General features: G+C 47.5%; 1 protein-coding gene across 1 annotated transcript in view; it reads right to left on the bottom strand.

Annotated features, from left to right (window-relative positions):
* Positions 1-336: 336 nt before the first annotated feature.
* si:ch1073-83n3.2 (uncharacterized) overlaps positions 337-25083 on the bottom strand; it is a 36063-nt gene continuing 11316 nt past the window's right edge. Inside the window, exons 3-6 of the mRNA XM_057328810.1 lie at positions 19165-19423; positions 18956-18989; positions 18312-18480; positions 337-692 (exon numbers count right to left, since the gene is read on the bottom strand). Of these exons, the coding sequence (XP_057184793.1) occupies positions 337-692; positions 18312-18480; positions 18956-18989; positions 19165-19423 (818 nt within the window). The remainder of the gene's footprint in view (positions 693-18311; positions 18481-18955; positions 18990-19164; positions 19424-25083) is intronic.

Genomic DNA, 25083 nt, shown 5'->3' with positions numbered 1-25083 from the left:
AAGTGGTTAGGTTTAGGGTAAGGGGTGGGATAGGGGTTAGGTGCTCTTAAAATATCTTTGAATCTTTGACATTGATAATGTCAAGTTGTCATGACAAACACACAGACAAGATATTGTGTATTGCTTTATGTCAAGTTGTCATAACAAACAATGTCATCTTTGCATTAAAAATGACACAAATCAGTGAATGACACTTAATGACAGTGGTCATAAACATGCATAAAATCCTTTTCATATTCATCACATGTGTCATGTCATGATTATGAAGGTGTCATGTCAGTCTTATGAACATCCCTTCAAGTAATGTGTTACCAAATTTTCTTTCTCTGAATTAACCTAAAAGGCAAACCCTCCACAGTCAAAAGCATCAAAATCAGAATCTCCTTCAAAATCAAAGCTGTTAATATGTGGTGACTCTATGGCTTGGCTGCAGGTGTGGTATGAACTGCCTTCCCCCATCTCAGAGGAAGCTGTTGAATGGGCCATTTCAGGAGTACGAACTTCCATGTTTGAGGAGGCAGGTGGACTGGAGTTCAAGTAGCCGAGCGCTGAGGAAGCTGCTGCTCCACCCATCAATAGACAGACTGCCCTTACAGCCCGTGCATCACTGCTGTTTCCATGGCGCAGGCAGTCTGCAGAGTGAAGGAGTGGAGCCATGGTAGGGCTGTGGGGAGCATGCTGGCTTATACTGCCTAAAGGTCACAAAAGACATTGCTATAGATAATGACAAAATGTAATTATAATTGTATTATTTGTAAATAATGTAATAATTGCACATTGGAAACAAGTTAATGATGTTTGTAATAGTAACTTCTGCATTCATTGTGGCCAGTACCAATGTTCAGAAAACAGTGGCTGCAATAAAAATCCTAATTTAAGTTTATACATATCTAATGTAGAATTATTACCTCCATACCCAATAATCAGTTGTGTTTTACAATTGCTTTATGCGTACAACTACGCGACACATCATCAGTTGTGTACCCCAGCCTCATTGAGTGTTTCGGCCCTTTACAAGACACCCTCAGCCTAACCACCTAACCTAACCACAGGCTGATCAGACTCGGGTGTGTCACATAGTTATTAAGTCATTTGGCAGCCTACACTTTGTCTATCCGCTTCAGCCACTGCCAGTGGCTGTTTCTTTCAGTAACTGTGACTTGATTGTGGCGCCATGTGTACCTCCCCTGTGTCAAGTTGTTCTTACACCCCACCAGAATATGTCTGAGATTTGCCGGTGCTGCAAACAGGTGGCAGGCTGGGTCTTGTCCACACCATACCTGCAAATTTATAGGAGAGGGCAGCACATCATACAGTATGTGGCCTAATGATAAAACTTAACCTGTTTGTCTCCATGGTCCACAGCTCACCCCAAGTGATTATACACAGTTCAATCCCTTCCCACCTCATGCAGGGGCCTTGTTGGGCTTGAGAGACTGCTCTGGTGCATCTAGCTGCTTCCTCCTAACAGCGTACCTCCTTCATCACCAGCGGTCTCTGTTCCTTTGGTGTAGCTTTTTGCCATGTAGGTGTTGTTATTCCCAATCTAAGTCCCCCTCTGTTTTATTGGACTTGCCTCACAATATCCCTGTTTCTGAGGGCTGCCTTTGCATCTGAAACTGGATTCCATTTCCTCCCTGTTGTCAAAGTTGGAGCAGCATCTCTATTCTTTTGATTCCACTGATTGTCTCTGGCCTGAGCTGTTCCACCTGTCTGGAGTCTTTAACATCTGCAGTGTACCAGCATCCGAGGCTTTTGATGGGCATTTCGATGACTGTTGGCAGGGCTGTACGTTAACTTTTTTGGACATAGCACTGGTGCTACAGAGGTTTAAAGTTTTGTAGCACAGGCAAAACAGTTGTCTGCAGATGTCTGCCAGAGAGGCGCCTCGAGCCTGTGCCCACAAGGAGGCTGTACTCCGTGTGGAGAGAGCTCTCACCCAGTGGGCGTAGGCGATCTTAGGACAGGTACGCCATAGTGATGGCATCCATGATCCAGTGCGCCAATCTCTGTTTGAGACAGCCCTCCCTGCTGATCTCCAAAAAAGACAAAGAGCTGCTCAGAGCTTCTGTGGCTCTGCGTGCGGTCCAAGCAGAGGCGCAATGCGCGTAATGGACACAACACGGATGAGGTTGGGTCTTCCTCCCCGGTGGGGAGCGCCTGTAAGTTTACCACCTGGTGTAGGGGGAGTGGTGGGAACTTTGGGCACGTAGCCGGGCCGGGCTCTCAGGATAGCGTGAGAATCACCGGGCCCGAGTTCTAGGCAATCTGTGGACACGGAGAATGCTTGTAGGTCCGCTACCCTCTTGAGCGCCATCCTGAGAGCCGTCTTCATTGTGAGGTGAGAAAGCGCGGCATCTCCGAGGGGCTCCAGGACCTCATCAAGGTCGCAAGAGGGTACGGAGGAACCAAATGATCAGGTTGTGCTGTCCTAGAGATTACCAGCAACTGATTCGCAATAGCGGCTCCATACACGTTCAGTGTGGAAGGGGAGAGATTACTCTCGAGTCTCTGGAAGGACAGCACGTACCCGATCAAGCAACTCTGCGGGTCTTCTCTTCGAGAAGAGCACCAGGATGAGAAGAGTCACCATTTATAGGCGTATAGTCGCCTAGTGGCCAGGGCCCTAGCCTGAGTAGTGGTCTTAACCTCCGCAGGGGGTAGGCCACTCAGGATCTCCTCGTTCCGTCCAGGATGCCATAACGTGCCCTTCCCCTGGGAAAGCAGGTCCTTCGTCAGGGGAATCGGCCAGGGGGGAACTGTTGTCAAGAGCATTAGCTCCGAGAACCAAGTCCGGTTGGGCCAGTATGGCGCAACTAGTACACTTGATGCTCCTCTTCCCTGACCTTGCACAGGGTCTGTGCAATGAGGCTCACTGGGGGGAAGACGTACTTCCGCTTGTCCCACGGCCAGCTGTGCGCTAGAGCATCCGTGCCGAGGGGGGCCTCGGGCGGGGAGTACCTTAGCGGGCAATAGGTGGTGTCCAGGGAGGCGAAGGGGTCTACCTGAGCCCGTCCGGACTGTACCCAATGAGCTGGCTGCGCGGGGGTGGAGTCGCCACTCTCCGCGAGGCGTCAACTGACGAGAGAGCACATCGGCTGTCTGGTTCAGGTCGCCTGGGATATGTGTTGCTCGCAGGGATCTGTTCACCTGCGGACTCAATGGGAGGAGGCGTCGGGCGAGTCGTGTTAGCTGCCGTAAGCGAATGCCACCCTGGCGGTTTAATACGCTATGGCAGCTGTGCTGTCCGACCGGACCAGCACGTGCTTGTTCTGCACGAGAGGTTATAACCCCTTCAGTGCAGGTAGCACGTCCAACAACTCTAGGCAGTTGATATGCCTGCGCAGGCGGGGGCCCGTCCATCGCCCCGACACTGCGTGCCCGTTGCACACGGCACCCCAACCCTGCAGGGAGGCGTCTGTCGACCCTGACGCGTCTCGACCTGCCCGAGAGGGACCCCCGTCCGTAGAAAGGTCATTGAAGACCAAGGGGTTAGGGTGCGTCGGCAGAAAAACGTAATCACCATCCGCCTGCTGCCGGTCAGCCACGCTCTCCAGGGAACTCGACTCTGTAGCCAGTGTTGGAGCGGTCTCATGTGCATCAACCCGAGGGGTATCACCACCGTAGAGGATGCCATGTGCCCTGGAGCCTCTTCCCGCTGACTGCTTGAAATATTCCAGGCAGTTCAACACTGACTGAGCGCAGTTGCGCTGTAATGGAGACAGAGTTGAGTTCCATACCAAAAAAGAGGATGCTCTGCACTGAGGAGAGCTTGCTCTTTTTTGGTTGACCTGTGGTCCCAATCGATCTAGGTGCCAAAGCACTAGGTCCCTGTGTGTACATAACAGATCTCACGAGTGTGTCAAATGAGCCAGTTGTCGAGATAGTTTAGTACCCGCACACCTCTCTCCCTGAGGGAAATGAACATCTCGGCTAGAGGGACGAGCACGATCGCTTCCTCACCAAAGGGGTGGTGACCTCGGCCCGAAGCACGGGGCATTCTTGCCTCTGCCGAGGTTAAGAGGATGCCCCGAAACTTGGGCGGGCATCTGGGGAGTAGGATCACGTAGCCGAGACGAACCGTATCCCGTAGTCACCGTGACGGTTTGGGAAGCTCTTGTCAGGCTCCTAGGGACCGAGACAAGGAGGCTAGAGGTACGTTCTGCTTCATCGACCTCCCGGGGGTGGTTCGATGGCTGGCAGTGTGGATCCCTCGCCGTGTGGGGGACCCCCGGAGAGGAGATTGGCTCTGCTGTTTTACCTGCCTGGCGATGATGTAGCACAACGCACCATCGAATGAGAGTGCTTGGGCTGATGATTATCCTCGACATTGGGTCTTGCCGCAACGTCGAGTTGCCGAAAACCGTCGTGTAGAGGGTGAGAGCGGCTGTGATAATACCCAGACGATGATGTGGCACAACGCACTGTCGATTGACAGTGCTTAGGCTGCTGATTATCCTCGACATTGGGTCTCGCCGTGACGCAATGTCAAGTTGCCGAACACCATCATGTAGAGGGTGAAAGCGGCTGTGATAAACGCCCAGAGAGGGAGAAAACTTTTAGAAATGGGCTGTTGGGACGGGGCAGGAACCATCCCGGATCGACCACCAGCCATGGAATGGCTGGGGTCGGGCCCGAAGGTATTCTCGATCTCCCTGGGGTCTTCCCATGAGGGCCGCTTTGGCTTTCGCCGTGGCTGCTGACGGGGTGGTGGTCTCAGGACCAGGGCTGCTGGGAAGCAGACGGTGCACAGGATCTCGGCGGCCAGAGGGCGGTGGAAAGGGTGATGGAACTAGTTGACGTGTACGCGCCGAAGGGGGCGTTCCAGGTCGTACTAGGTTCCTCATGCACTTCCGGGGGAACACGGCACTGGGGGCGAGTGCGGCTTGGAGCCGCTCTCAAGCCCGATGTACTGTGTATCCAGCCACGAGCGTTGGGAGAGGCAGTGCGGTGCACCGCAACCCAATGCCGGCGGCCTGGGAAAGCATGGCTGACATTTCGACGTCCGCTTCTTCCTGATCTCGACCCCCCGAGGGAGGGAGCTTCAAGGAATCATCGGAGTCTGATGCCAGTAAGTCACCCTCCGATGCTGCAACAAACATCTCATCATCACGTACCGTGTCCGATACGTGATTGAGGAATAAGACAACGGACCGTCTCATGGGGAACGGTCAGACGAGCAAGACGAGGTGCGAAAGGTCCGCGAGCCAGTGGCTGACGGATTAGCGCTCACAGTAATCCTCATATCACCCTCGCTGCTCGCCGTCACGGAACGGGAAGCAGACAAGGTGGTGGCTGAGTCCCGTGTGAACACAGCCACCCGTGACGCAACGTCTGAATCGTCAACCGCCCGCAGTGCGGGCAGGACGTATCCACAACATCTGCCCCAGCATACTGGAAGCAGACATCGTGTCCATCCCCTTCCTCGATGAGTGTGACGAACCCCATATGTCGGTTCTACACAACGTCGAGAGACCGACAGAAAGGGAACAATAGGTTACTTTCGCAAGCCCGGTTCTCTGAAAAATCGAGCAGAGAAATCCACCTCTGGGAAGGGCATCCGTACCTGACCTCTGCAGAAGCATCCAATTGCACCAAGTCTGGCTAGACAGAGAGAAACACGCAGCCAATGCCAGGTGATGCCCCACCTCCTTACCTGAGAGCATATAAGGTCTGCATGTGCTACTATTCTCCAATAAGTATATTTGCTTCTCGTGCAGCAAGCGGGGCAAAGCTGGTGGATCTCTCCACTCGATGTTTCAGAGAAACAGGGTTACAAATGTAGCCTATTGTTCTCTTTCATCATCTCGTGTTCTAGATCCGCCTATAGGGAGAGACATGGACAGCTCCTCAATTGCCCAATACACTTGACGAATCCCATAATCATGCACCTGGCAACCCTGACGCACACATAGCTGCTGTGCACATGCAGGACAGGCAACATGTATGAGGCACATAAATAACACCCAGGCAGGAATGTGAATGCATGCTTGGTGACATGAATGTGCATGGCCCGCCGGCCCATTCAACCTTTGTTACCATTACAATGTGTAAACAGAAGGTAAAGGAATATAACACGGAGAGGCTATGAAGACCCCACTCTTAAAACAGAATGTGCTACCGAGGTTTTGGTGACATCCAATTGGTAGTGACGCACAAACGTATGGGGAGAAGCCCAGCTGGCAGCAGAGTAGATGTCCTGCAGTGATACTCCCCTGAACAAAGCCCAAGAGGCAGCTAAGCCCCTCGAGGAATGAGCTCTGATGGTCCCTGGGGGCTGCACTCCCTTTGATTCATATGCCAAGGCTATATCGCTCACAAGCCAATGTGAGAGGCGCTGCTTAGATAGGGGACTCCCATTGTGAAGGGGCGCCCATGAAATAAAGAGCTGGTTGCTCTTCCTGAAAACACTGGTCCTGGTTATATATGTCTGTAACGCACGAACAGGACACAGAGCATCCAGCCTCTGATCCTCCACAGAGGAAAAAGGCGGAGGGTGAAAAGCGGACAGCTCCAAAACCTCCGAAGTGAATGCAGGGAAGTACTTAGGTATAAAAGATGGGTTAGGCTTAAGAAAAACCTTATCTCCACTCAGAGAGAATTTAGTGCATGAAGGATGTACTGAGAGTGCATGTAGCTCACTGACACCTTTGGCTTACTCCAAGGCCAAAAGCAAAGTCGTCTTGAAGGACAACAGCTTCAAGGAAATACCTCCCAGGGATTCAAAAGGATACTGAGACAAGGCCTCCAGCACCATGGAGAGGTCCCATTCAGGGACGGTTCTCCTGATGACTGGCAAGGAGTGACGGGCACCCTTCATAAATCTGTGGATTAAAGGATGCTGCCCGACTGTTGAGCCCTCAAAGCCCACATGACAGGCAGAAATAGCTCTTTCTTTTTGTCGTCGCACCTTGTCGTTGATTTCTGGGTACAGATGTATATATTGCGTAGGATATATTGCGTTTTTTTCTTTTATAAAGAAGACTTTTATTGAAATACCCATAATGGGAAACTCCAGTGGGAGTGCGTGACCGTAACTACATTTCTTAGTTCACGGTTCAAGAGGGCCCGCGATGCGCCTCTTCACACTGTCAGGGAGTCCTGACAGGTTCAGCCAAAGAGCACGCTCCCCCACCACAGAAAACGCCATGGAGTGCCCTCAAGCTTGGACAGCTTGACAAGCATTGCGGAGGACGATGTCGTTGACCGTAAGGACCTCCTTCCACAAGGTTGGCGAGGGGGATCCTTTGTCCAGCTGCTGCCCCAAGTCCTCCAAAATTTTCGCCTGGTAAGCGCCTTGGACCAGCTCCTCTTGAAGCTGCAGCCGTTCCACCAACTGGGGGAACGGCTGATAAACCAACTCCTCCCGCTCCGGAAAAGGTGGAGGGTTGTCCATCCCGGCCACCAGGTAGGCACAGACCAGCACCTCGGGGACGGAGGCCCTCCTGGCCTCAACCTCCCGAGCATAGTCCCGCAGAGGAAGACGGCGCTGGGCCGGGAAGGGGCCACCTCCAGCTTGCGACTGGAAGGCAATTGCCTCCCACCACACCAGGTTGGAGGTGCAGGACCACCGGGAAGATGTTGCGGCGTCCATGGCTGCCTACTGGGTTCACTTGTGGCTCGTTCGTTCTGTCACGACTAGCGTGGTGGAAGAACCCAAATGCAGGCAGCGGCAGTGACGGGGTTAAAAAGGAAATATTTATTTAAACAAAACAAAAGTATAAAACAAAACACCCACGATGGGGATACAAACAAAGGCACAAGACAATGGTACAAGTGACAGGACGTAGACTAACTAACACTAGACTAAACTACACAACAATAGACAAAAGCTAAACTAAAGACTTACTAGACTTGACTTGACTTGACTTGGGTATTCAAAGCAAACATACACAGGAACACAGCGGTACATCACACAGGCACACAAGCACAACGAACGAGCACAGGACAATGAACACGAGAGCATTTTAAAGGGAGACAAACAAAGGAAGATAACGAGGGGCAGGTGAGGAACATAAGACACGGCAGGGAAGCAATACGAGAGGAAACGAGAGGGGCGGGGCCAATGACGAGACAGAGAAAGCACATGGAATGTCAATGGTAAACACCCCATGACTTTCTCACACTAAACATAAGGGATCTGGCACGATCCTGCCACAAGACTAGAAAATCCTGAACAAGAAGGCAGGACTATGACAAATATACATAACTATGTCTTCAGAGGTGTATAAAGAGCTTACACAATGAAGCGTTATATTTTTATTACCTTGGAATGAGCTATTTCTATCTACATACCACGCGGGTCCCCTTGCCTATAATGTTCTGTCTAGAGGTCGACTGATTCATCGGCAGGCCGATAAATCGGCCGATTTTGGGGATTTTTTAATTAATCTGCATCGGCCGATTGTGCCGCAAACTAGGCCGATTAACACGCAGGTGCATCTGTGAGAAGCTAAGCATTGTTGTGGAACATGCGACGCTGCCTCTTGCGGCATAACTCTGTGATGTCCCCCTCTGCAAGCTAACTTTTTACCTACCTGATAACTTAACAAGAAAATGTTAAGACTTAAATTATTTCTATCATTCGTTTTTAATCTAGCCTTGTATATTTCATTGATTAAATGTGATGCTACTTGAGAATGCGTGTAACTTTTTGGAACTCTACTGTTAGCGAGCCTTCAACCATATAGTTTACGCTACATGTATGCACGGCTCCGAAAACCTGGTGATGAGCCCAGCGGCTTAATTATTACAGTTGTCCGCATTGTATAGCTAGAAAAACTTCAATGTTATCAATACTGTTTCTGTACCGGAGAATTTCTCTCCCTCTGAGGCTGTGTTAGAGATGGAGCAACTAAAACGTGCATGTTAACTTTCCTGCTTAAATGTGTCTGTGGGTTGGACTCTATTTATACTTGGTATTAAGATGCATTTTGGTCGATCTTTCAAATGTACAAAATAAGTGCACACAGTTTACATATGAACGCAGCAGATAAACATACAGAGAGAGCAGGATTTTTTTTCTGCTCTGACAGCCGCGAGACACTCTGACCACTGTAAGTGTGTGTTAGAAATCTGAAACGGAGAGAAAACATTCTGCTTGCTTGGTTGTTCGTCATTAAACCAAACTTCCCTTTCTGTCGGTCTCTCGACGTTGTGTCGAACCGACAGATTGGGGTTTGTCTTGAGAACCTATCATCTTCTGAGTATTTAGAAAAGGCCAATGAAAATTGGCGAAAGAAATTTGCATGCCGGACTTCTCCCCGGATGTCCGGGTATAAGAGGGAAGCCGGCGTGCTCATTCATTCACCTTTTGTTCTTCAGAGCCTACGCATCTGATGAGCTTCTCTACGATCTTTGGTGATCATTTTTTCTGCTGGAATCTAAGACGTGGTGCAGCGGACGGTCCCTTCCTGCAGTGACTCTCCCCTGGGCGTCTCGGCAGTTCCGAGATGTTCGAGCTAATTTCCTTTCTAAAAGAGCAAATTTCTCCAGCGTGGCTTGTCCCGCTGTTCTCTTGGGTGCAACACACTCATCGAGGAGGGGGACGGACACAATGCCTGCTTCCAGTACGCTGGGGCAGACGTTGTGGATACGTCCTGCCCGCACTGCGGGCGGTGACGATTCAGACGTTGCGTCACGGGTGGCTGTGTTCCCACAGGACTCAGCCACCACCCCGTTTGTTCCCCGTTCCATGGCGGCAGGACTACGGCCCTGCCGTCCGCTACGGCAAGCAGCGAGGGTGAATATGAGGATTACTGTGAGTGATGATCCGCCAGCCACTTGCTCACGGACCGTTCGCACCTCGTCTCGCTCGTCTGACCGTTCCCCAGGAGATGGTCCCACCGTCTTATTCCTCAATTACATATTCGGACACGATGCGTGATGATGAGATGTCTCTTGCAGCATCGGGGGGTGACGTACTGCCATCCGACTCCGACGATTCCTTGGGCTCCCTCCCTCGGGGGGTCGAGCCCAGGAAGAAGCGGACGTCGAAATGTCAGCCATGCTTTCCCGGGCCGCCGTGAGTGTTGGGTTGCAGTGCCCGCACTGCCTCTCCCAGCGCTCGCAGCTGGCTACATGGCACCTCGGGTTTGAGCGCGGCTCCAGGCCGCGCCCGCCCCCAGTGCCGTGTTTACCGGAAGTGCATGAGGAACTTAGTGAGACCTGGAACGACCCTTTCCGGCACGTTTCACGTCAAACAAAGTTCTGTCACCCTCTCTTCCCTCGAGGTTGAGACAGCTAGAGGATACGTCGATGTCCCCCAGTGCAACCACTGGATAGTTATGTTCTGCCAGGCTCAGGCCGGTTGCTGTAAAGGCATTAGGGATGGTGAATCTCTGTGTAGGTTTGGTGACTGACGAGACCTCGAACGAAACAGCCGACCCTTCAAGTTCTGTGTGACACTGTCGGACGGTCTGTAAATGAAGTAACTCTGGGGAACAGGTAAGTTTGAGCTGCTGAACGACTGGGGAAAGCACAATTGTTCTCTCTGACCCGTCGTCGAGAACAGCATGTGCCTCCATTGTGTGGGGTCCATTATGGAGGAGGACCTTGACGACCTTCAACATAACTCTAGGTGTACGGTTCGGTCTGTCCAAGTACACCCGGGTAGGTGGGAGGCTGACAGTGAGAACAGCTCTGGTTGGGTGACTAATGTAATCATGAAGAACTGTAAGATGTAGCTCTTTACAGATTTTACATGGACGTTTAAGGTTACACGACTCTACAGCATGAAACCTCCACATCTCCAGCAGCGTTTATCATCTTCAATCCAAGCTACGGTCTGAGCGGTAGTCAACTTCTTGAAAGTCTCACAAGAGTTAAGGTAGTGATCCCTGTTGTCACAATACGGACAGTAAGGCTTGGGCTTAAAGCTGGATTTAGGGGGTGTCGGCTCAAGAGCCTTAGCTACGCTCTCACGTGTCAGGAGAACCGGCCTAGGCTGCTCTCTGGGATGAGGCGCTCCTCTAGCTTTACTAGGGGCCTTCGGGGTTTCATTCTGGATCATAGCTGTGGCTCGGCTGGAGATACGTTTCGCTTGGGACTTGATCTGGAGCCACTCTGTGAAATCAGGAAGTGTGTAAGTCTTGTCTGTGCCCATCTGGAGGATACCCCGATTCAAACAGTATTCCACAAAACTGTCGCGATAGGCTTATGGCAATTTGCACATAAAAGCTCATATCCATTCTGGCCCTCAAGAGTTCTCAGCATACCCACCAAGGACTGGACTGACAATGCAAATGAGTTGAAGGCGTTAGCATCACCCAACTTAAGAGGCGGGGTGCTTAGGATGGCACCCAACTCGGACTGAACGAGCTGTCTTGGCTGTCCATACTTCTCTTGAAGAGCCTGCAGTGCAGCAGTGTAAGGTGATACATAAAGGCTTTAGCTAGTTGATGAGCACTGGAAAGTTTCAAGTGGCTTAAGAGAACATGATATTTATACTGTTCGTTGATTATGATTGTGATTGCTCAACAAATTGTCCAAAGCTAACTTAAACAAAGCAAAGTCACTCTCAGTTCCACTCTCGAAAACTGGTAACGTAGGTCGTGGGATGCCATAGGCTGAGGCAAACAGGAGCTCTGGACTCAGATGAGGTGAGCAGCCAGCTGGGGAGAAAGGCACAGATGAAGCTGCTTGAACGTAACCTGGAGCATGAGATGTCCTTGCCGAAGCTTGGTGGCTGGAGACAGGGAGCTGCAATGGCCCTGGAAACGTTGTCCCTGGCGCTGTTGCCGTCTGGTGTTGCCCGTAGCGAAGGGTAGGTAGTGTGGCTGTTATAGGCTGCTGTGTCACATGCTGATGCTTATGGGGTATGCAGCAGAGGTCGGGTTGGTGGGCGTGACTGAAGGCTGAGGTGCCATATTTGACGTTGATGACACAGAGGGCATCGGGATGGCAGTATGAACAGAGGGGGTCTTTTCAGGGACTAGCAATGAGGATGATTGTGGTCCGGGACGTCTGTCAAGCGCGCACCCACAGAGTGAGTAGCAGGTAAGGCCCACTGTGGCTGTCTAGGTGCCGGCTGGGACACAGCAGAGTCATAAGGATCAGGCTGTTCTGTAGGACAGGGCAGCAGCAATAATGTCACAGCTGGTGACTGTAAAGGGGGCTGCTGAGACTACGAAGACATAAGCTGAGGTGAACTGGTCTGGTTGCGTTGTGCTGCAATCTGGTGCGTGTTTGGAGAACCAGAGTCCGTAGGGATTGGAGTGGTAGCACTAGAATCTATAGAGAGCATGGAAGATACAAGCTTAGCTACTTCAAGCTCCGTCTCTGCTTCTTGAAGCTTACACTGTCGTTGTGAGTGTTTGGACAGGACCACCTTTGCGGAAAGTGCTTCCACTTGCATACGCTGAGCCTCTGTAGCTTGTGTCTGCAGTCTTTGGTGTTCCAGATCGATCATGGAGTCCTCTTCTACTTGCTGCCGTAGACTGTAATACTGTCTCTGTTTAATCTTCTCCTCCAACATAGCAGTCTGGATTCTAGAGAGCTCTGGTATGACGTAGATGCCAGCAGATGTAATAGAATGCCTACTCGCTCTGGAGTGAGAGCTGACACCGCTGCGAGATATTTTACTCGAGACACTTCGGGACTTACTAGGACAGTGAGGGGAAGCCTTTGGAGGAGGGTCACCTGCAGGTTGGTAGCCAACATCGTAATCATCCAGATGGGTAGTCAGATTCATCTTGCCAGAGAATCAGAGATTGGAGAAGAGATTCTTCACAAAGATGTTTATTGAACAGTCTTAGGGTTGTCATCTGCACATCTGTTGGTCTTCCTGCGTGCAACACTTAAATCGGTGCCTCCTCAACAGTAATTTCGGTTCCTAGGACAGGCTTTTGTACAGTTAGGCTGACAGAGAGGATCTTAGATCTTAGAGTCTCGCATCCTATCTTTATCTGAGGATAGTAAGAGTTTAACGACCATAGAAAACACTTTGGATGTGAGCAACATTAGCACACACAGCTCGGTTCCGGTTGAAAATCCCCCGCAGCTGGGAAACTTCGTGACTGTGAGACGGCGTAGTCGGAGGACAAAACATCACTCAACCGTACCGATTACAGTCTCAAACAGGTTTGCCCCGCTCAGTGACACACCGACTGAGAAACCTCCTGAAAGTGCCCTAGTTATCAGTGATTCTATTGTTTGGAACGTTAACATAGAGGCACCAGCCACCATAGTCCAATGTTTACCGGGAGCCAGAGCGCCTGACATCAAGTCAAATTTAAATGTGCTGGCTAAGGCTAATTGTAAATTCAGTAAGATTGTTATTCACGTCGGCACAAATGATGTTCGACTCCGTCAATCAGAGATCACAAAAGATAACATTAAAGAGCTGTGTGAGCTTGCAAGCACGATGTCAAACACTGTAATATTCTCTGTCAGGAAAACGTGAGGAGAACCCAACTGCAGGCAGCAGGGAATTAAGGGGTTAACAAGACAGACTTTATTTGAACAAAAAAACACAAAACAAAAACCCACGAGGGGGTGAAAACAAGAACAAGATAATAATATAAGTAAAAAGGGACGTAAACTAACTAACACTAAAGTGAAGTGAAGTGAAAGTGACCTATCAGTCAGATATGGTGACCCATACCCGAAATGTGAACTCTGCATTTAACCCATCCAGAGCATAGTGAACACATGCACAGCAAGTGGTGAACACATGTACACCCGGAGCAGTGGGCAGCTATCACTGCAGCGCCCGGGGAGCAAGTAGGGGTAAGGTGCCTTGCTCAAGGGCACCTCAGCCGTTAGCCGCCGGCCCTGGGAATCGAACCGGCAACCTTCTGGTCACGAGTCAACAGCAACGAGAGGCACAGGCATACGGGGAACATCAGAACATGGAACGTGAGGGCATTTTAAAGGGAAGACAAACGAAGGAATAATCAACGAGGGCAGATGGAAAACATTAGACACGGCAGGGAAGCAATACATGAAACGAGAGGGGCGGGGCCAATGACAAGACACGAGAGAGCACATGGAATGTCAAAAAGGTAAACACCCCATGGCTTCTCACACTAAACATAAGGCTTTGCCACAACTCTGCCACAAGACCAAGAAATCCATGACAAGATAAAGCAGAGTCGTGACAATTCTCTGGCCCCCTAACTGTTTATCGTGGTGATGAGATTTATAGCAGATTATCATCACTAAATGGCTGGTTGTCTAAGTGGTGCCTGCAGAATGATATAGTTTTTATAAATAACTGGAAGAGTTTTGAGGGCAGACCTGACCTGTTGAAACGAGATGGTCTCCATCTTTAGCACTAAAGATGGGCTGGGGCTTCCATGCTGTCTAGAAATATGGCAAAAGTCTTAATAATGCTAATGCTAAAGCTTGACTCGCTGGGGCCCAGGTCAGGGAGCAGACAGAATGGCTTAACCAACTGTCTGCTTGCCGTCTCACGTTGCAGAATACACAAAATGTACAACGTAATAATCCCTTCTCCCGAACATCATAAAATAGAGACTGTGTCTGTCCCCCGGATTAGCAAACATAAAATAATGCGTAAACCTCTTGAAAGTAATTTAATAAACGTTAAACAAATTAAACATGAAAAAATACAGATAATCAATTGTTACGACTCGGATTGCTAAATATTAGATCTCTCTCTAATAAAGCACTTTTTGTTGACGATATGATAACAGATCATGAAATAGACATGCTCTGTTTCACAGAAACATGGCTAAAAACCAGATGATTATATTACTTTAAATGAATCTGTCCCCCAAGATTATTATTATAAACAAGAGCCTCGTCTAAAAGGCAGAGGGGGCGGTTTCGCAGCACTTTACAATAACTCTCTTAGCATTTCCCAGAACTCGAACTCTAAATATAATTCTTTTGAAGTCATGGTACTTCAAGTTTCAACACCTAATACTAAGGATAAAACATTTTTATAATTTATTCTGGCTATTGTATATAGGCCTCCAGGGCACCACACAGATTTTATTAAAGAATTTGGTGGGTTCTTATCAGAACTAGTACTGGCCGCAGATAGACTCCTTTTCGTTGGTGACTTTAACATCCATGTAGATAACGATACAGATGCCTTAGGAATGGCTTTCAAAGACACTCTTAACTCCATGGTCGTTAGTCAACATGTGTCAGGACCCACTCACCTTCGTAATCATACTTTAGATTTAATATTGTTTTACGGTATAAATGTGGACGATGTTAAAATCCTTCAGCAGAGTGAAGACATTTCGGATCATTATCTGGTATTATGTTTGCTTCACTGGCCTACGGCTGCAAATAAAACTCGTTGTTACAAATATGGTAGAACAATAACTTCAACTACCAAAGATGCGTTTCTCGATAATCTGCCCAAATTGTCTCAAATCGCTAGCATGAGACAGAACGATGAAGATCTTGACACGACCACTGAAAATTTTAATTCCACCTTCTCGGAAACGCTAGACACAGTTGCTCCTCTACGCTTAAAGAAGATTAAAAATGGCAGTCCCACACCATGGTATAATAAACACACTCGGGCTCTAAAGAAAGCGGCCCGAAAAATGGAGCGCATCTTTAAGAAAACTAAATTAGAGGTATTTCGCACAGCATGGAAGAAACAACCCTAGGTTTTTATTTAACACATTGGCTAAATTAACAAAAAATAAATCGTCAGTGACTTCTGATCCTGTATATCAGCATAACAGTGATGAATTTATGAACTACTTCACAAATAAAATCCAAGATATTAGAGAAAAAAATATAACAATGCAATCAGAAGTGAAACCCGCTGAACAAACTAGCTACAGCGCCCTTAAGGAGAAAATGCAATTATTTTATACTGTAGATCACGATGAGCTGTCTAAAATCATTTCATCATCTAAATCAACAACATGCATACTAGACCCTATACCTACAAATCTACTGAAAGAGATGCTCCCAGAAATTATAGATCATCTTCTTAGTATTATTAACTCATCTCTGACATGCCTAAAGCATATAAGGTGGCTGCCCATTGTAAAAAAAAAACCAACTCGACCCTAAAGAACTAGGGAACTACAGGCCTATATCGAATCTATCTTTCATATCTAAAGTTCTGGAAAAAGTAGTTTAAACTCAATTATGCTCCTTCCTTCAAAGGAATGACATCAATGAAGAATTCCAGTCTGGATTTAGAGCATGTCACAGTACAGAGACTGCTTTGATCAGAGCTACAAATGATCTGCTATAGGCATCTGACCAAGGTTGTATCTCATTATTGGTGCTGCTAGACCTTAGTGCTGCATTCGACACCATTGACCACAGCACACTCCTACATAGACTCGAAAATTACGTCGGCATTAAAGGAATAGCTTTGAAATGGTTTAAGTCTTATTTATCCGACCGTTTTCAATTTGTAGCAATAAATAATGAGGTGTCACGCAAATCGCAAGTCCAGTATGGTGTACCACAGAACACAGTCTTAGGGCCTCTGCTCTTCACATTATATATATGCTACCTCTAGGAGATATAATAAAGTGACACAGAGTTAGCTTTCACTGTTATGCTGATGATACTCAACTTTATATTTCCTCAAAGCCTCATGAAAGACAGCATGCATAGGCAATATAAAAAACTGGATGAGTAACAACTTTTTATTACTGAACTCGGACAAAACAGAAGTGTTACTTATTGGACCGAAAACTGCTATACGAAACAACCAAGAATGCTGCTTAACTGTTGACAGATGTTCCATAAAACCCTCGTCATCAGCAAAGAATCTTGGCATTCTATTCAATAGTAATCTGTCATGTGAGAGCCACGTCGCCAACACCTGTAAAATTGTGTTTTTCCATCTTAAGAATATACCTAAACTACATCATATGCTGTCAATGTCAGATGCAGAGAAGTTAATTCATGCATTCATGACATCAAGTCTAGATTACTGTAATGCACTGTTAGGTGGTTGCCCTGCAGGCGTATTACAAAAACCGCAACTGGTCCAAAACGCGGCAGCTCGAGTTCTTACACGTAAAAAAAAATATGAACATATTAGCACGCTTCTGTCAACCTCGCACTGGTTACCTATAAAGCATCGCGTTAACTTTAAAATCTTGCTTATTACCTATAAAGCCCTACATGGTTTAGCTCCTCAGTACTTGAGTGAACTCCTCTTGTATTACAGTCCTTCACGTGCATTACGCTCTCAGGCGTCCTGTCAGTTGGTAATACCTAGAATTTTTCAAAATCAAGTGCAGGTGGTAGATCCTTCTCCTATTTAGCGCCTAAACTTTGGAATAGTCTTCCCTGCACTGTCCGGGAGGCAGACACACTCTGTCAGTTTAAATCTAGACTAAAGACGCATCTTTTTAATCTTGCATACACTACACTTCGATTATATAGAGGGTTTAGGCTGCACTACTTAGATCAACCAGAACCAAAAACACAACTGATGTACTTGTTGCATCAAAGAGTGCAGAACAGTACTCTACTCTCAGCCAGTCTTGTCTCATTGTTCCAAGGTTACCACAACGAGCAGGATGCAGTTCATGGCAGAGCAGATAATGGAAAGCGGCGACCTGACAAGAGCTGAGATCGTAGAGCTGGTCACTTGACACATCTTCACCACAAAATTTCAAATGCTATTAGATTATTAATGATAATCTTAAACTATAATTTACCTTATTAGCAAGTTTATTTATTTTTATTTAGCCTTGTTGTGCAAGCTCTCTGGAGCTTGTGCAGAGGCAGCAGCTTTTGCCAGAGGGGAACTGGAATCCCCTGGTTGGGCCTGGGTTCTCGATTAGAGTTTTGGGTTCCTCGCCACCTTTTCCATACTGTTTTTTTGCACTATTTGCCTGGCCGGGGGGGGGGGGCTGCTTTAGAATTTTAAAGTTTTACTTAATTAATATTGCATATAGGAATTTATAGTCTGTTATATTTGACCTGTGCTTCTCTCTCCTTTACTGTAGCCCATGAATTAAAATTTTAGGAGCACAAGCAGAACATTTAAGGGCACATGTGTTTATTTACAGACGAACTGTACCGTCTGCCGTACGGTGAACTGAATGACAGCAAGACCTCACTGATAACAGTTTCCCACTGAATGAAAGTTAAGGTTTATTCAAAAAGATGCTTGGTTTGTCTTTATGCACTTCTTCTGAACAAAAGTTGCTTAAGGCGTGGAAAAGCCATTCAATCTAGTAAAAGAGTTAAGTAACACGTGACCCGCGCAGATGACTAAACACTTCGGGAGTCGGGACTCTCCCCCTCTCACACACAAAGGCCTATACTGGTGGGCTCGATATCTACTGTTTTTTCAACATGAAATGACACCCAGAAGAAATGATACATTTCTGTAACCACACCTCTGAAGGAATTCTCTCTGGAGTGGATGCATGGGGAGTTCAGGGCCTTGTCATTGAGGTGGGGGGATGAGGGATCTTTGTCACCGAAGATGTCTGTAAGTGGCTCTCTGTCTGTGATGCAAGGCGTGATGCTCTGCTGTGTCTTTAGAGCAAGTGGCAAAGTCACACCCTGAATAAAAAAGGGTGCAGAAATATATATTCTAATGTATTTCCAATACCCATTTCTGTTTCTCTCTCATGTGAGATTACTAAAACACTAATATAGAAACTGATGTAGGCTGTGCTGCATGACATATTACGTAACATTCATGGAGAACAATCCAGATGTCCTGTAACTAATTCTGTAGACATTAGAACTCCAATTATGAAACCATATTGTTTGTCATGATACAATTACAGGGTTCCTATAGTGCAGAATCTAAAATCTTTTTAGTTTAAAACATTTTAAATCCTAAAAACGTTATAATCTTTTTTAAGTGTTACATTTATTTCCAGGAGTTGGGGTGGGGGGTGATGTTGTCTTATGGACTTTTGGTTGTATGGAAACAAATTAATGGTAATTAATTATACCTGCAATATATAATGCATTGATAAGAAAACATGGTGAAGTGCTTTTTTCTTCCCTTTTAATAGTAATACCATACCTCTTTCACCTTCCTGAGTAACTTCAGCCATTGACTGTTGGAAATAAAAACATCTGTGTCACTTAGTTGAAATTCCTCTAATTTAAAGAAAATAAATATCTGTCAGCTGACTAATATACTGTGCTTGTTTGAGACACTTAATCAGTTCATGCAATACAACACATGTCTAAGAAAACTATGCCACATTATTTGAGCTTTTTTGACCCTACCTGCACTCATCTGGGCCATCTGAGAGCAACAGAAGGAATTTGTCTTGGGGGAGTATAAGAGCAAAGCAGCTGTCTCTACGCCCTCCATGAGGTAAGCGGGGCAAATCCAGGATCTCTTTTCCACCCACTATGGATTCACAATGGCTCTGCAGCAGCACCACCTGGTCAGGCGGTGAGTCTGCATCTCGACAGACCAGGAGATTTCCTTCTACCGTTAACACCAGAAATTTTTCTTTCCATTGTTTGAACATAAAGCCCCCTAAAGAATAAAACAAGGTCAGGGGACATTATTTGGTGCTTCTACCTGAGTGAGCAGTGTTACATGATTATTGCTGGGAAGGTAACCGTAAGAAATATTGTAACAAATGATAAAACCCTTAAAGTCACCATGAAACGGAAGTTGCGATTGACTTCTTTTCTGTATCGTGACACATATCCGAGTGCAATGGCATCTGAAATTAGAAAAAAAAATGTAGGGCGGGGCTTTACTTTGCTCTTCCCTTTTTGAATGGTTTGTTGTAAATTGGACGTTGCTAACATAACTGAGGTAGATTTGAATGCCAGTTTACAGTATATGTTGTGGAGGGAAGGGCTAAAAATGCCTGGCCATTGGACAGTCAGTATAGTCCTACCCCTTTTTTGTTGCTAACATCATGTGGTGAAGAGTTGTTGTTGAGAGGGGGAAGGGAGCTTAATCTTTTTGATTAAAGATTACAAGTGCAAATTCATTTTCAAAAAGAAAAATGTTGTGCACGGATAAATAATTTATAATAATCACTGCAACACTGTGTACATTTTCCTTTTTGATTTCATGGTGACTTTCAGATAAGAAATCTGAAAGTGATAATACAATTATGTTTGTATTTTTATTTTCATTGTTGCAGCCAAACCATCATTTAGTAGTTGAAATGAATGGACAATATTTAGAAGAATATTAAAAAATATAGATTTTGTCAGTCTCCAAAGTATTACCCCCGATCCTACATTTGTTAAAATATACTTTGCCAATAAGCAATTTTTTTTTTCCATTACTGTCTCTAAAGTGTCATGTGTTTTAAATACTCTACAGTGTGGTTTAAATTCATAAGGTTTAATGAGTAACTTCTGGTTGCAGCACTCAGTAGCAGATCTGTGTAATCTAATAAACATTAATGATCCAAAGAATTAATTGTCTTTAAAATAATATTTTGAACAACAGTAATTTAATAATTCCAGAAGAAAGTCTTATTTTGTCCCAGATGTTTCTACAATAATTACTTACTATACTTAAATCAGACAATGGACTACTTGCCAGTGGCGGAGCCAGAAGGGGATCCAGGGTGGCACTGAACACCCCTGACATCCAATTGGCCACCCTGGGTGCTACTCCAAAATTTGATTCGCTACTTCTGTTGATCGACATCTGATTTCACCTCTCGTTGAGTGAAGTATTTACTTTGACGTTCGGCAGCAGCGCTTGCACATGAAGTCACCGCAAAAGAAAGTCAAGCGAGTCACTTGGCAGAAAGACTGAATGCAGCAACGTTTACCGCTATCTTTACTCTGTTTAGAATGGGGGGAAGGTTGTTCTGCGAATGATTGTACAGTGCAAAATCTGAGATTTCTCTTTAAAGACTGACGAAAGATAGAAAAGAAGCAAATGGATCGCTGTTATTTGCTGAAACAAATGGAATATTGAAATGTGGATGCCTGCTAGCCTTTTTATGTCAGACCAGGTACGTTTTTTTGTTGTTGAACCATACCATAATAGTATTATCTACCTGCTTTCTGACTGTAGTGAAATACATTAGGCAATTTTTTACTTTTTTGTTTCTTTGATTTAATTTGATGACTTATGCCATCTTTTTGGAAAAGCTGGTGTCTGTTCGGTGCTTTCGTTGGCCATGCGGGGCGTTGGTTTTGCCATCTGCAACAATATCCCCTCTTAAAGAATCTGTTGAGTTGCTGGTGCGTGGCTACTGCCTTTGTTCGGTAGGTAGATGCCTATACTCGCTTTTCCTTTTGAATGTGGTACGCTGAGTGAATATATCAGTCTGATTATTTATCTCTGCGCAGCATTGACGTGCTGTCTGCCGAATGGGTGACATGTTTCCTGCATGCGGGTATGTAGGGCTCAGTTATTAATGTGACGATCGCCTTAAATGGTATGTGAAGTCACATACCATTTAAGGTTTTATTCTCTTTGTGTATTTTAGATGTACGCCAGTGCGTTGGTGCATTTAATGGCGGTTTGGTGCTGCAGGGGATAACACTAACGCTGCTGTTTTGCTTTATCTTAATATAGTTTTGTTTTTGTTTGGTTGTTTTATTTTCCTTTTTGGCAACTATTATTGACCAGTGAGCTCCCTTCTGCTTGCTGACCTGGCTACCAGCCGGGCAGTGGGGTGCTGTGGTGTCCCAATTTGTTGTTGCTCTCCAGTTCGCAGGGTGGCTTGACCAAGTCGTTTTCACGTAGCTCCTTATGTTTGGGGTGATTAAAGCAATTTATCCCTGTCATCACCATTGATGCTACACATTTCTTGGACTGATTTGGAAAACCAAGCAGATTACATTACCGTCGCATTTGCTTGCGTGGGATTGCTCCAGGTTTGAGGGTTGGGTTTTCTTTATTTTTTTATTTTCTTTCTTTTACTTTGGAAATGTTATTTGTATATGTTGCTTTATAAGTTTTCGTTTTGTGGAATTATTTCTTTGTTTGTTTATTTTCAGGAACTGGGGAGGACCAGAGGGGGGCGGGCTAGTTGTCCTGAGTTCTGAGCTTTCTTCAACTGATTGTGGTTTCCTGTTGACCTAGATTGTAGTGGATTTCACCTGTGTGCATTACCTTTGGGTTTCTTTATGCATGTGTGTTCCAGTTGGAGGCCAGTCACCTAGCTTGCCCCACCTCTGGGGTGCCTCAGTTCTTTCTTTCTTTGGTTAAGTGTTTAAGTACATTTTCTTTGGAGGAACTTGTGCGCCTATTGTTTAGGCAGCAGTGCCCTCTTTCTGTTAAATTTATTTGTGAGCCTCAAGAGGGTTACGGGCCATTTTTGAATTATTTTGATTATTTAATAGTGTGTTATGATTTTTAAGATATCCATGCCTCATGGACTTTGTTAAATTAGAGATATGAACCTGTGTGTCCTGTATTTGTATTTCCCAGGTAGTTATACTTGGTGGCGTAGTCGTTAAAACCCATTTTCCCTCGGGGCTCCTCCTCCTGAGCCATTTATTGCCACATAACATTACACCTTTGTTGCGTAAATGTAAAGTTTTCCCAGCATTTTCTAACCTTAGATAAATATAAACACAGTGTTGGGAGAGATCCCATATGTCTTTAAACTTTCTTAGCAGATGTACTTAATACAAACTTTAGAAATAACTTTACACAAGAAGGAAGCATTGTATTTTAGTTTCACTCTTTAGCCTTGGGTTTAGGATTCCCAAATAACTTTTCATTGTGAAAGATAACGTTAGGCTCCATTAACAGATAATTAATTAGAGAAGAAAGATCGATTCCCAACATAACGTTACATTGTTTAGATCAGGGTTGGAAATTATTAGAGGGTATGGAAAAAAAACAAGGTGTACAAAACTGCATTCCAAATTCAAGATAAAAGGGGAACAACGGTCCCTGCAAAATAACAACCAACTACGACAGTCACAATCTAAATAAGATTAGGTGAAAATGTACAAATGTCCATGACAGCGTTACATTTTGCTCCGCTACAGCTTTGAGCATTACAGCCAATCACAATTCATGAATATACTGGCCAATCAGAGGCATTTAGATGATTCACCAGAGGCATGTTCAAGCTCAAACCGGTGAGCAATGTTTTGCTATGGTTTCCGGGTTAAACGACACGTTTCCTGGAAACGGTTTGCAACGGTGTGCAACAGGGTTTGAGGTACGTTTTTGTACTTGTTTGGTGGGTGTGTCAAGAATGTCAGCCCAATCAGCAGCAACATGTATATAACTCTGCCGCCAGTGTTGGAGCGGTCGTATATGCATCGACCCGAGGGGGGGCCACCCCCGCCGAGGATGCCATGAATCCCAGGAGCCTCCTGTTACAGGGGGACCGCTGACTGTCTGAACTCAGGCAGTTCAACACTGACCGGGCGCGCTAGTCCTCGCGCCCCCCCCGGGGGTGAGCGGGGCCGCCCGTGAGGACAGAGTCGAGTTCCATACCGAGAAAGAGGATGCTCTGCACCGGGGAGAGCTTGCTCTTATCTCAGTTGACCTGTGGCCCCACCGATCTAGGTGCCGGAGCACCAGGTCCCTGTGTGTACACCACAGATCTCGAGAGTGTGCCCAAACTTGAGCCAGTCGTCGAGATAGTTAGTACCCGCACACCTCCTTCCCAACGGGGAAGGAGGGCGGCTTCCACGACCTTCGTAAAGACTCGTGGAGACAGGGACAGACCGAAGGGGAGGACCCTGTACTGATATGCCCGTCCCTCGAACGCGAACCGTCGGAACGGCCGAAGTCGAGGGAGGATCGAGACATGAAAGTACGCGTCCTTCAGGTCGATTGCCATGAACCAGTCCTGACGCCTGACGGACGCCAGGATGCGCTTCTGCGTGACCATCCTGAAAGGCAGCTAGTGTAGGTGCCTGTTCAGAACACACAGATCTAAGATAGGGCGCAACCCTCCGCCTTTCTTAGGGACAATGAAGTACGGGCTGTAAAACCCGCTGAACACCTCGGCCGGTGGGACGGGCTCGATCGCTCCCTTCACCAGAAGGGAGGCGACCTCCGCCCGAAGTACGGGGGCATCCCTGCCTCTGCCTGAGGTAAAAGGACGTCCCGGAACTTGGGCGGACGTGTAGCGACTGAATCGCGTAGCCGAGACGGATCGTCTTCCTCAGCCCGCCTGACAGTCTGGGGGCTCCCAGAACTGTGACAGGGGACTAGAGGTTGATCTGCTTCATCGCCCCCGCGGAGGGTGGTTCGATGGCTAGCAGTACGGATTCCTTGCCAGGGGAGGCCCCCCGGGGAGGAGATCGGCTCTGCCATATTTCCTGCCTGGCGACTGCGCAGCTCAACGCACTGTCTGACTGAGAGTGCTGAGGGCTGGTGTTTATACTCGACATTGCGCTTTGCCATGACGCAACGTCGAGTTTGCCGTTCACCGTCGTGCAGAGGGTGAGAGCGGCTGAGGTAACCCAGAGAGAGAGGAACTCTCCTTTTTGAGAGTAAGTGGGCGCTAGCCCCCCGGAGGGGGCCAGCAGATGGAGGGACGGGGCAGGAACCGTCCCTATCCGACCTACCAGCGCTGTGGCTGGGGTCGGGCCCAATGGTAGCCTCGATCCCCCTGAGGTGATCCCATGACAGCCGCTGCCCGCGGCTGCTGATGGGGCGATGGTCTCCTCTTCGCTGTCTCCTCCAGGGGGGGCCGCCTGAGTGGGGGGCGCCAGAGCTGGAGGGCGTTGAAGAGGACCAGGGCTGCTGGGAAGCAGACAGTGCACGGGACTCGACGGCCGAGGCGGCCGAGTTGCGGCACGGAGGACTGCTTCTTACTGTCGAGAACCCTCCGGGGGAGGCCGCATGCGGGTCTCGCGCCCCCCCGACGGGCGGGGGGTGAGCGGGGCCGCTGCGGCTCGACAGTAACACCAACCAGCCCCCCCTTGCGAGACGGGTGCGTCGAGAAAGCGGACCTTCTCAGCGTTACTCATCTGCGCAAGGATCGGCCAGAGGAGTTTCTCATGGACCACAAGTGTGGACATCGTCCGACCCAGGGCCCGCGTGGTCACCTTGGTCGCCCGTAGAGCGAGGTCGGTGGCGGCGCGGAGTTCCTGCATAAGCGCTGGGTCGGTCTTACCCTCGTGGAGCTCTCTCAACGCCCTGGCCTGGCAGGAGCCATAGCGTGGAGAGAGGAGGCAGCCTGGTCCGCCGCAATGTAAGCTCTCGACACCAGAGATGCCGAGACACCACATGCT

Source organism: Triplophysa rosa, unplaced genomic scaffold, assembly GCF_024868665.1.
Source record: "Triplophysa rosa unplaced genomic scaffold, Trosa_1v2 scaffold83_ERROPOS274636, whole genome shotgun sequence".
Classification (NCBI taxonomy): Eukaryota; Metazoa; Chordata; class Actinopteri; order Cypriniformes; family Nemacheilidae; genus Triplophysa; species Triplophysa rosa.
This window is presented reverse-complemented; position numbering and strand designations above follow the sequence as displayed.